General features: G+C 46.5%; 1 protein-coding gene across 3 annotated transcripts in view; it reads right to left on the reverse strand.

Moving 5' to 3' along the window:
* Window positions 1–12,596, reverse strand: part of proser1 (proline and serine rich 1) — a 23,684-nt gene extending 11,088 nt beyond the window's left edge. For 2 of the 3 annotated variants that reach the window (XR_003781930.2, XM_029120910.2), the window contains exons 1-9: window positions 11,984–12,596; window positions 11,795–11,860; window positions 11,597–11,665; window positions 11,290–11,384; window positions 11,043–11,136; window positions 9,447–9,557; window positions 8,064–8,153; window positions 7,070–7,148; window positions 1,928–2,020 (exon numbers count right to left, since the gene is read on the reverse strand). Coding sequence is in view for 2 of the 3 variants with exons in the window: in XM_029120910.2 (XP_028976743.1) it covers window positions 1,928–2,020; window positions 7,070–7,148; window positions 8,064–8,153; window positions 9,447–9,557; window positions 11,043–11,136; window positions 11,290–11,384; window positions 11,597–11,665; window positions 11,795–11,860; window positions 11,984–12,028 (742 nt within the window). In the remaining variant the exon portion in view is untranslated. The remainder of the gene's footprint in view (window positions 1–1,927; window positions 2,021–7,069; window positions 7,149–8,063; window positions 8,154–9,446; window positions 9,558–11,042; window positions 11,137–11,289; window positions 11,385–11,596; window positions 11,666–11,794; window positions 11,861–11,983) is intronic. The other variant, XM_029120912.2, reaches the window with a different exon arrangement.
* Between the last annotated feature and the right edge of the window lie 153 nt (window positions 12,597–12,749).

A 12,749-nucleotide genomic window follows, 5' to 3' on the forward strand; every position in this document is an offset into this window, starting at 1 on the left:
AAACGCTAACAACCATAGCCTAGCAACTCCATCAGCCAGCCAGCCAGCCAAAATGCTAATAACCATAGCCTAGCAACTCCATCCATCAGCCACCAAGCCAGACCAGCAGCTAGAAAACAAGGATGAGCAAGACGAGACCCTGACGTCCTTGGTCAAAGACGCTGCACTGGGGCTCAGGGCGCCATTTGGGATTCACCCTAAAACACACAGGAAGGTGTAACCTCCGCTGGGTCGGAACAGAGAAAAAGGCGAGTCCAGTAGTGCCGTGCCAATAGAACGATTTAATGTAAAATCACAATATCTATATTTTGATCTCTATAATCAATGTTTATTTATTATGCTGTCGACAGAAGTTTTTTTACATTACTGTAGCGGTCGCCTGATGGGCGTGTTCCTTTAACAATAATAGTTGCGTTTATATCACCCAATCTATCGGATAAAACTGACAGTAATGATGTCGTCATTAATAAGAAACCAGAAAAGGGTATGCTGTCATTTGACGTATTTTTGGTTTATTAATTTCCTTACTTGAAATGATAGCGCCAAAGCATCCACAATTTATTACGTTAGAAGAGATTGTTTCTGTGTTATTTGGTGCTCTTGAATGCTATAATGATGTCGAGGTGAGTAAGAAATAAACTCTGGCTATAAGTTGTGTGTTGTCCATACTTAATGCTGTGAAATGTTAGTAGTATCTTTTCAGATGACAACAGCAATCCTGTCGTGATAACTTGATGGACAAGCACATCAGCTGTGGAGCTCAAATGGTTGCTTGCTCGCTCAGTCTTGTAATGGAAAGCGTTTTCTCACGTTCCGATTTTATTCAAATATGGAAAATACCATTGATAACAAGACAACTAATTGTCCGGTTTGTTTTGTCTGTAAGACTAAAATAAAATGGTCTGCCTGCAAATGTTCCGCTTGTGCAGCAACAAAGCTCTTACGTTCATTAGCTAGCCAAGAAGCAAACAGTCACTTGATCGCGATGATGTCCTGCATCTGCCAAAAGATGTATGCCACATACTTCTTATCATTTATAAAAACTTGTAGGCCTATGTCTTGAGATTTGCCTTGTGCTTACTTTATTATGATCACATTAGCTGCACGGACCTAATTTGATTGCTACCTTAATCTCGTCGCAATATATCATTTTATGCAAACTTAGACGTTTGTTCTTTCTATTCATTGTTAATGGGAGAAAACAAATTCTATTATTCCAAGTTAGTTCTGTTTAAAAGAAAGTTAACTTGTAATTGTAATGTTTTTTGTGCCATGTCTTTTTGTTTGAAATGTGTGAGAAAATTATTTATTTAAAGAATAAGTAATCAACAGCAGCATTCTAGAATTGTATTGGGGACTAAAGGGTTACATTTCTGAGTCATTTCAATTTGAGTGGTTCTTTTTTATTAGGGGTTGCCCGTGGCGATTAGCTAAAGATTTGTATATAGCCTAATATTATTTGAGGTTTTATTTAGCATTTCAGTAAGTATCGTCTGTCTCCACCTCCTCCTTTAGGGAACCCCAGCTGTTCCATGTATTTGTGCATGTTCCACAGCAAAGTGTAACCGCCGATAACACGTGTCAACTAATCATCAGCGCCTCGACTTGGTGGCTCAGGTGTGCTGGTTCGGGCCTACGACACGTGACCCATCTAGGTGTGCCCAGAGGAGAGGTTTCAAGAACACTGTCCAGGTCAATTCTCTGTCTGCATAGTGTTGAGGGGCCGGAGCTGTTAGCCATGAACTGTATGGACGCAGAAGCATCTAGAAACACATCTCTCAAGAGCTCCGGTTCTGGCATCCTCTCAGAGAAACGCAGACAAGCACCATGCTAGCAGGTTAGGCAGCAAGCTCCCCACACACACGCACGCACGCAGCGACAAATGGGCGCACGCACGCACACGTGCACACGCCCTCGCCGGTCATACCTGTGGGCTTGGTGCTGGCGCTGTAGGGTGGGGGGGGCACGCTGGCCGTTATGACCCCGCCCACTGATACCAGCCCTGCGTTGTTGTACCTGCCTAAGAGGCATGGCAAGATATTAACACACCACACACACACGCATCCATCCAGACACCACACACACACACACACACACACACACACGCATCCATCCAGACACCACACACACACACACACGCATCCAGACACCACACACATCCAGACACCACACACACACACGCATCCATCCAGACACCACACACATCCAGACACCACACACACACGCATCCATCCAGACACCACACACACACGCATCCATCCAGACACACGCACACACACGCATCCATCCAGACACACATGCACACACGCGCACACGCATCCAGACACCACACACATCCAGACACCACACACACACGCATCCATCCAGACACCACACACACACGCATCCATCCAGACACACACGTACACACACACGCATCCATCCAGACACACATGCACACACACACACACGCGCACACGCATCCAGACACCACACACATCCAGACACCACACACACGCGCATCCAGACACCACACACACACACACACGCATCCAGACACCACACACACACACACACGCATCCAGACACCACACACACACACACACACACACACACACACACACGCATCCAGACACCACACACACACACACACACACACACACACACACACACACACACACACACACACACACACACACACACACACACAAAGACACCACACACTAAACTCATTATAGTCGTTGTGGGAGAAATTATCAGCACATATCAGGGTAACCAGGGTAACCAGGGTAATCAGGGGGAATTATAAAACTAAAAGTTAAAATGATAACTGTAAGCTACAGCACCAAACAGGTGGGGTTCCTGTTTCACTTACAATCTGCATGGAGTAAAAAAAGGCAACAATTACATTTCCTTAATTATTAGCTAACTGAATCAATTCACTATGTGATTGGGAAAGATAATGTATAGAAACTGTCAGGTGAGTGTACAAAGCTAAAGGTAAGATGAACCAACAATGGACAGTGCTTGGTCATCCTATCACCTCTAACCTGATACCATGGGACATCTGTTTATTTTGTGAAAATATATATGTCGACAAATATATATGTTCCTCTCCAAGAACTGCCACCTTAACGTGGTGGAGGGGTTTGAGTACCCGAGTGACCCTAGGAGCTATGTTGTCTGGGGCTATATGCCCCTGGTAGGGTCTCCCAAGGCAAACAGGTCTTAGGCGACGGGTCAGACTAAGAGCGGTTCAAACCCCCCTTAATGAAGAACAACATAATGAGTACCGTGACGTCGCCCGGTATGGCGCAGCCGGGGCCCCACCCTGGAGCCAGGCCCGGGGTTGGGGCTCGTATGCGAGCGCCTGGTGGCCGGGCCTTCCCCCATGGGGCCCGGCCGGGCTCAGCCCGAACGGGTGACGTGGGGACGCCCTCCCGTGGGCTCACCACCCACAGGAGGGACCATAAGGGGCCGGTGCGAAGAGGATCGGGCGGCAGTCGAAGGCAGGGGCCTAGACAACCCGATCTCTGGACACAGAAACTAGCTCTAGGGACGTGGAATGTCACCTCGCTGGCGGGGAAGGAGCCTGAGCTAGTGCGTGAGGTTGAGAGGTTCCGATTAGAGGTAGTCGGGATCACCTCTACGCACGGCTTGGGCTCTGGAACCACACTCCTTGAGAGAGGATGGACTCTTCACCACTCTGGAGTTGCCCATGGTGAGAGGCGGCGGGCTGGTGTGGGTTTGCTTATAGCTCCCCAGCTCTGCCGCCATGTGTTGGAGTTTACCCCGGTGAACGAGAGGGTCGTTTCCCTGCGCCTACGGGTCGGGGATAGGTCTCTCACTGTTGTTTGTGCCTACGGGCCGAACGGCAGTGCAGAGTACCCGACCTTCTTGGAGTCTCTGGGAGGGGTGCTGGAAAGTGCTCCGACTGGGGACTCTATTGTTCTACTGGGGGACTTCAACGCCCACGTGGGCAACGACAGTGACACCTGGAGGGGCGTGATTGGGAGGAACGGCCCCCCTGATCTGAACCCGAGTGGTGTTCAGTTATTGGACTTCTGTGCTAGTCACAGTTTGTCCATAACGAACACCATGTTCAAGCATAAGGGTGTCCATCAGTGCACGTGGCACCAGGACACCCTAGGCCGCAGGTCGATGATCGACTTTGTTGTCGTCTCATCTGACCTGCGGCTGTATGTCTTGGACACTCGGGTGAAGAGAAGAGAGGGGCGGAGCTGTCAACTGATCACCACCTGGTGGTGAGTTGGATCCGATGGCGGGGGAGAAAGCTGGACAGACTCGGCAGGCCCAAGCGAACTGTAAGGGTCTGCTGGGAACGTCTGGCCGAGTCTCCTGTCAGAGAGATCTTTAACTCCCACCTCCGGCAGAGCTTCGACTGGATCCCGAGGGAGGTTGGAGATATTGAGTCCGAGTGGACCATGTTCTCCACCGCCATTGTCGAAGCGGCCGCTCGGAGCTGTGGCCGTAAGGTCTCCGGTGCCTGTCGAGGCGGCAATCCCCGAACCCGGTGGTGGACACCGGAAGTAAGGGATGCCGTCAAGCTGAAGAAGGAGTCCTATCAGGCCTGGTTGGCTTGTGGGACTCCTGACGCAGCTGACGGGTACCGACAGGCCAAGCGGGCTGCAGCCCGGGTGGTTGTGGAGGCAAAAACTCGGGCCTGGGAGGAGTTCGGTGAGGCCATGGAGAAGGACTATCGGCTGGCCTCGAAGAGATTCAGGCAAACCATCCGGCGCCTCAGGAGAGGGAAACAGTGCCCTACCAACGCTGTTGACAGTAGAGGTGGGCAGCTGTTGACCTCAACTGAGGATGTCGTCGGGCGGTGGAAGGAATACTTCGAGGATCTCCTCAATCCCGCTGTCACTTCTTCCATTGAGGAAGCAGAGGATGAGGGCTCAGAGGTGGACTCGTCCATCACCCGGGCTGAAGTCACTGAGGTGGTCAAGAAACTCCTCGGTGGCAATGCACCGGGGGTGGATGAGATCCGCCCTGAGTACCGCAAGTCTCTGGATGTTGTGGGGCTGTCTTGGTTGACACGCCTGTGCAACATCGCGTGGCGGTCGGGGACAGTGCCTCTGGGATGGCAGACCGGTGTGGTGGTCCCTCTTTTTAAGAAGGGGGACCGGAGGGTGTGTTCCAACTATAGGGGGATCACACTTCTCAGCCTCCCCGGGAAAGTCTATGCCAGGGTACTGGAGAGGAGAATACGGCCGATAGTAGAACCTCGGATTCAGGAGGAACAGTGTGGTTTTCGTCCGGGCCGTGGAACACTGGACCAGCTCTATACCCTCTACGGGGTGTTGGAGGGTTCATGGGAGTTTGCCCAACCAATCCACATGTGTTTTGTGGATTTGGAAAAGGCATTCGACTGTGTACCTCGCGGCATCTTGTGGAGGGTGCTTGGGGAATATGGGGTCCTGGGTCCTTTGCTAAGGGCTGTCAGGTCCCTGTACAACCGAAGCAGGAGCTTGGTCCGCATTGCCGGCAGTAAGTCAGACTTGTTCCCAGTGCATGTTGGACTCCGGCAGGGCTGCCCTTTTCTGTTCGTAATTTTTATGGACAGAATTTCTAGGCGCAGCCAGGGGCCGGAGGGTGTCAGGTTTGGGGACCACACAATTTCGTCTCTGCTTTTTGCAGATGATGTTGTCGTGTTGGCCCCTTCTAACCAGGACCTTCAGCATGCGCTGGGACGGTTTGCAGCCGAGTGTGAAGCGGTGGGGATGAGAATCAGTACCTCCAAATCAGAGGCCATGGTCCTCAGTCGGAAAAGGGTGGCTTGCCCGCTTCAGGTTGGTGGAGAGTGCCTGCCTCAAGTGGAGGAGTTTAAGTATCTAGGGGTCTTGTTCACGAGTGAGGGAAGGATGGAACGGGAGATTGACAGACGGATCGGTGCAGCTTCTGCAGTAATGCAGTCGATGTATCGGTCTGTCGTGGTGAAGAAAGAGCTGAGCCGCAAGGCGAAGCTCTCGATTTACCAGTCAATCTACGTTCCTACTCTCACCTATGGTCATGAGCTTTGGGTCATTACCGAAAGGACAAGATCCCGGATACAGGCGGCCGAAATGAGCTTTCTCCGCAGGGTGGCCGGGCGATCCCTTAGAGATAGGGTGAGAAGCTCGGTCACCCGGGAGGAGCTCAGAGTAGAGCCGCTGCTCCTCCACATCGAGAGGGGTCAGCTGAGGTGGCTTGGGCATCTTTTTCGGATGCCTCCGGAACGCCTTCCTGGGAAGGTGTTCCGGTCCCGTCCCACCGGGAGGAGACCCCGGGGAAGACCTAGGACTCGCTGGAGGGACTATGTCTCCCGGCTGGCCTGGGAACGCCTCGGTGTCCCCCCGGAAGAGCTAGAGGAAGTGTCTGGGGAGAGGGAAGTCTGGGCATCCCTGCTTAGACTGCTGCCCCCGCGACCCGGCCCCGGATAAGCGGAAGAAGATGACATGACATATATGTCTGTCTGGACACCATTGGTCGACTCGCAACAGGAGATCTACAGGTCGACTCGCAACAGGAGATCTACAGGTCGACTCGCAACAGGAGATCTACAGGTCGACTCGCAACAGGAGATCTACAGGTCGACTCGCAACAGGAGATCTACAGGTCGACTCGCAACAGGAGATCTACAGGTCGACTCGCAACAGGAGATCTACAGGTCGACTCGCAACAGGAGATCTACAGGTCGACTCGCAACAGGAGATCTACAGGTCGACTCGCAACAGGAGATCTACAGGTCGACTCGCAACAGGAGATCTACAGGTCGACTTGCAACAGGAGATCTACAGGTCGACTCCCAACAGGAGATCTACAAGTCGACTCCCAACAGGAGATCTACAAGTCGACTCCCAACAGGAGATCTACAAGTCGACTCCCAACAGGAGATCTACAGGTCGACTCCCAACAGGAGATCTACAGGTCGACTCCCAACAGGAGATCTCAACTCGCAACTGTGCATGGTCAGTGCACGGGGTACAAGGGGTGTTGTGTTTGGTCTTGGTGTGTCTGTAGTTGTAGGGTTGTGTGTTTGGTCTTGCTGTGTCTGTAGTTGTAGTCAGTAGTAGAACGATGGACTTACTTGGAGCAATGGTTGCGTGAGGTCTGCATGGTGGGATGGGGTACGGTACTGGTCGTTGAGGGTTGTAGGATGATGGAGACTTGTGGAGAGGGAGGACAGAAAGAGAGAGAACAACATTGTGAACATATCTCCTATTCATGTCTATTTTGCCTCGTCATTCTCACTCATAACTATTTGCTAATTTTTACATCACTGTACAATGCATACAACATAAATCTCAAAATACCTTTATCACTTTATCACTTCAATTGAAGTTCTGTAACTGACTTCAATTGAAAATGTCTCTCATTGTTGTTATTATAGCATTTTTATTACTTTCCACTTGTTTTGTAAATATAAACAAATGCTTCCAATGCCAATAAAGCCCTTAAATTGACAATGAACTGAAAGACAAAGTAAGTGAGAAAGAGGTGAAAAACTGTGTCATAACCCATCGATATCAAACTAATTGATTTTCTGAAAGTTAAAGTGTATGATGATATAAAATGCATATCAGTGGATGTATTAAAAGGAAACGACGGCATGAAGTCAGTTCTTCCACTCAAAATCAAAAAGGGGTGATTCAGACTCAAGTCCCTTGATTTGATTTTCGGATAAGCCTCTGCAGACACAGAAGTGATATTAATTGTTCATACTTTGGTGACACTAATTACAGCCACCTAGGTTTAAATGTTGATTAAATTCAGTAAGAGTGCAGATTTTGCTGTGCATACCATCTAAGTTAGCAGTCAGTCTAACAAACAAAATAAAATTGCTGACCAATTTTGCTGCATCATTCGATCATACTGACCATTCAAAATTAATCTGTCCTTCTAAAACCAAAACTGTTTTCAAAAGATCTTGAAATAGGTCCCTCACCATGGTCTCAGTTGTAATTCAGGAAGCTTTTCAAGAAGCAAAATCATTCCCAGACTAGTTTCACAGATCCAGACTAGTTTCTAGAGACAGAGTACCTCCTGGTGGTTTACGTATGGAAGTACCGCCTGGTCCTTACCGGTTTGAATGGTCCTATGATGCGAGCAGCTATGCCTTTCCCCTCAGGGTTGGGTGGAGCCTCCTCTCCCTCCTTCCGAGCAGGAGTTCCCTGATGGGACACAGGAAACCAAAGGGTCATCAGTGAAATTTACACAGCTCTGGAAAAAATGTACAGACCACTCCTCACTTTTCTTAAATTAGCATCTCTACATGTATGGCAGCCATTCCATTCCAGTGTCTGTTAAATTCCAACACAGCACACCTCATTTTACTTAATGAAGTACTGACTAGGTGATTACCTGAACCAAATCTAATTTAACGAGGAAAAGTATACAAACCACTGCTGTGGTCATCACTATCCTCTTGCAATAGGACCAGCTGGATGGCAAAAACAGTGCAAGTAGTACCTCTAAGGTAATTTGAATAAAATAAAATAAATATTCAGCATGACAAAAAAGTTGAAAAGTGAGGAAAAGAGTTAAATTCTGGCTTTACTGGTAGAGGGATACAGTGAGCGTCAGGTTGCTTCCATCCTGAAAATGTCAAAGATGGCGGTTCATAAGAACAAGGACAAGCAACAGACTTTGGGGACAACAAAGCTACAGACTGGCAGAGGGCAAAAACGACCGAGATGACCGTCAACTTATTCGAATGTCACTCAACAACCGTAGGATGACATCAATGACCTACAAAAAGAATGGCAAACAGCAGCTGGGGTGAAGTGCGTGGCAAGGACATTTCAAAACAGGCTCCTAGGGGCAGGGCGGAAGTTGTGCAAAGCTATATAAAAAAAAAATTATCAATGAAAAGCAAAGAAGAGCCAGGCTGAAGTTCGCAAAAGACCATAAGGATTGAGTAAGGTAATCTTCTCTAGTCACAAGCCATAAAACAAAGCTGAGCTACTTTAATTTTTGTGCCAGGAGTTGCATAAAGTCACCCAACAGCAATGTGACAGACTGGTAGAAAGCATGCCAGAAGCTGTGATAAAAAAACAGGGTTATTCCACCAAATATTGATTTCTGAACTCTTCCAAAGTTAAAACATTAGTCATTTGTTGTTGAAAAATGAATTAATTAGTAATTTTGACCAGGTGCTTTTTTCTACAAATACATACTCCAAATTATAATATTTTTATTTGGAATATGGGAGTAATGTTGTCAGTAATTTATAGAATGAAACAAAACTGTTAATTTTACTCAAACACATACCTATGAATAGTAAAACCAGAGGGACTGATAATTTTGCAGTGGTGTCTTGATTTATTCCAGAGCTGTATATACATATCCCAAACATATTAGTGTCAATGATTATCTGCCTCATTTCGGTCAATGTTTGAGTAAGACCCAGGATGCTCACATTCACGTATTGGACACCAGCAGAAACACACAGACAGGTAACTCACAGGGAAGGTTCCGGTGGTCAGGCTGGGCTTGCCTTTGGGGTATGGGTTCCCTGGAATCATCCCGCAGGACGAGATCATGGCTACCGGTGCCTTGCAGCCTACCTTACACACCTGGAACACAGGACATAACGACCGTCCAGAAAAGCAGCAACAGCAACAAAATAAAACCACACATCTTAGCTAGGGCTGACTTAGGGCCAAGCTACGCTGAGGGGGAAAGCCAGGCTGGACAAGTCAGTTTTGAGTGTTTCTGAAGGTGGTGACAGAGTCCGAGTTGAGGGCAGCTGGATGGAGAGAGTTCCACAGTGGGGTGGGGGGTCCAGAGTCAGTGGAGAGGAGCCCATGGGAAGGGGGGTGGTGTATGTGCAATAAAGCTGCTAGAACACTTATCTAGAGGGCTGGAGTTACTTTGTCACCATTGGTAATCATGAATCTGATAGGGTGGCTATGACATTCCACAGGGATCAGTTCTCGGACCGCTTCTGTTCAATCTCTATATGCTGCCTCTGGTCCAAATTCTACTGAACAACAACATTAACTACCACAGGTATGTTGATGATTCTCAAATATATATGGCTCTCGAACCATATGACAACAGCTCAATAGACTCACTGTGTCACTGTATAGAGCACATAAATACCTGGATGAACCAAAATTGTCTGCAGTTAAGATTATTGTGTTTGGCAACAAAAATAAAAGAACAAGTATTAGTAAAGAGTTGGATTCTCTGGTCCTTAAAACCAGGGATCAAGTGTGTAATCTTGGTGTTCTGATAGACATCACATTTAACAGTCATAACAAATCACCAAAACAGCATTCTATCATCTAAAAAATATAGCAAGAATTAAAGGCTTGGTGTCCCAAAAAGACCAAGAGAAGCTCATCCATGCTTTTATCTCTAGTAGGGTTGACTACTGTAATGGCCTCTTAACTGGACTCCTGAAAAAGACAGTAAAACAACTGCAGCTCATTCAGAATGCTGCTGCTAGAATGTTAACCAGGACCAAGAGAACAGAGCACATCACTCCAGTTCTTAAATCTTTGCATTGGCTTCCGGTCAGTTACAGAATAGATTTCAAAGTGGTGCTTTTAGTTTATAAATACCCGAATTTGTCTGATATGTTTGAAGAATATAAACCAGCAGGGCTCTTAGATCCATGATCACAGGTCAGCTAGTAGAGCCCCAGAGTCCAAACTAAACATGGAGAAGCTGCGTTTAGCACTTATGCTGCACACAACTGGAATAAACTATAAGATCTTAGACGTGCCCCAAACTTATCAATTTTTAAATCCAGGTTAAAAACACTTCTCATGTGCCTATGACTGAGCTCTTAAACTTACCCACACGGTTTTGCCTTATAGCTTCCTATGTTTTTATCCCATTTTTAATCTTTATGTTTTCTTATTGTATTTATTATTATTATGATGTATTCACCTGTTTTGATATTTTCATTTGAGTATTTGTTTTTATCTTATTGTACTTTCATATATTTTTCTTTGTAAAGCACATTGAATTGCTTCGATGTATGAATTGTGCCATATAAATAAACTTGCTTGCTAGACACATCAACAGACTACCATGAAGGCCTGCATTACCTGCTCCAGGATCCTTCGAGCCCGCTTCCTCTCAGACATGTGGATGCGAAACAGGTCCTCAACAGGACGGTAGTTCTGAGCGTCAGAGATATTCCTGTCAGCAGAGCACAACCCACCAGACACATCAATTAACTAACCGAGTGACTGTGACAGTCCATCGACTGGTTACATTAACCGTCATTGGCACATTCAAGCTGTTATAATTACTATGTTGTGTGTGTTTGTTAGAGTTGAATGAGTTACTCACAGGGCTATGAGTTCCAGAACAACAAGTCTGTCCTTTGAGAAGGTAAAACAGTTAAGGATGTTCGCCACTTTGGTTGTGGGGATGGCAACCATTTTCTGGAGGGAACATATACAATTATAGGGGGCTTTTGATATAATCCAGGTAGACTAGTACTTAGTCAAACAAACAGGTCTCTCCAAATGGCAAAGAATATTCATCAAAATCTAGCCAAGAAACGTTCATAGAATGTCTTTATAGCAGCAATATCACAGTTATAAACCAGACTCAGAGCGAGTATGAAAGACACGTCGTCATTGTTGTCACTTACATGTTGCAGCGCTTTGACAGCTTTGATCTGTGGCTCAGCCCAGGAGAAGTACTTCAACATGTCCGTTACCTGGAGGGCAGAAGGTGGGACATTTAACACCGTCACTTAAGCTGGCTGTCACACTACCTTTCTCTGTGACTAACTGCCAGCTTTTCATATGCAAACACGAGCTGAGATAAGTGGTTGTAGCTACTGTACCTGCTCGCTGGAGAAGTAGCCGTGCACCTGTTCTATCGCCTTGATCCGCTGATCTGTCAGCACGCACTGCAAAGAGAATGGAAAACCAGTAAAAAAAACACTGTTAATATTGAAATTATACTACACTAATTGATACGGTCGTTTACAGTAGTGGATGTATAAGAGTGGCGTTAAATGAATCCAGCTTACCTTCCTGATTTCGTCTAAGACTATGTCGAATGATTTCTTATCCATGTTTGATTATTCGATGACAATATATCAGAATATATTCTATGAATTGTTTCTCACTACTTAACAAATAGCCACGTAGCTGGCAAGCTTGTTATAGTTCAGTTAGCTAACGTTACAATACAGTTCAGTCAATACAACTCACATTTCATAACTGGCATAAGCCACTGGTAGCTTACTATTAAAGCTATACACTTCATAATGCAGCCTTTCGACAGTGTGTATTCACAAATATCTAACTATTTGCGACCTTTTCTTTGTTGTCCTCGTTAGTATATAGTGTTAGCTTACAAGCTAGGCTAGCTAGTTACCTAGCAAGAAAGTGATGCAAAGCAGAGCAGACTGGCTAATTGACAGCTTGCAGAATAGCTAGCTAGCGAAGTTAAGCTATGCTCGGTTGTTTCTGGTGGCACGGAGCAGAAAGTGTAAAAATGAATACATCAATTCATTAATCCATCCCAAGCATTCGACAGTTTATCATATTTATAGTTCATATTTTGTAGTGCACAAGACAGCCACAATAAGATAGCTAAACTGCTAACACCATTCACAATCGACAGCAGATTATAGGCGCTGGGGTAGGACCCAATTCAAAAACAAGGGTCAAAATGTAATTTTATCACAACACATTTTTAAACAAGGTGGAGATTTATGTCTACAAAAATTATGATGAAAGGTTTAGATTTTCACGTTCTATTTAGGCTGAAACGAGTAAATTATGGACCAA

Source organism: Esox lucius, chromosome 7 (assembly GCF_011004845.1).
Source record: "Esox lucius isolate fEsoLuc1 chromosome 7, fEsoLuc1.pri, whole genome shotgun sequence".
Lineage (NCBI taxonomy): Eukaryota > Metazoa > Chordata > Actinopteri > Esociformes > Esocidae > Esox > Esox lucius.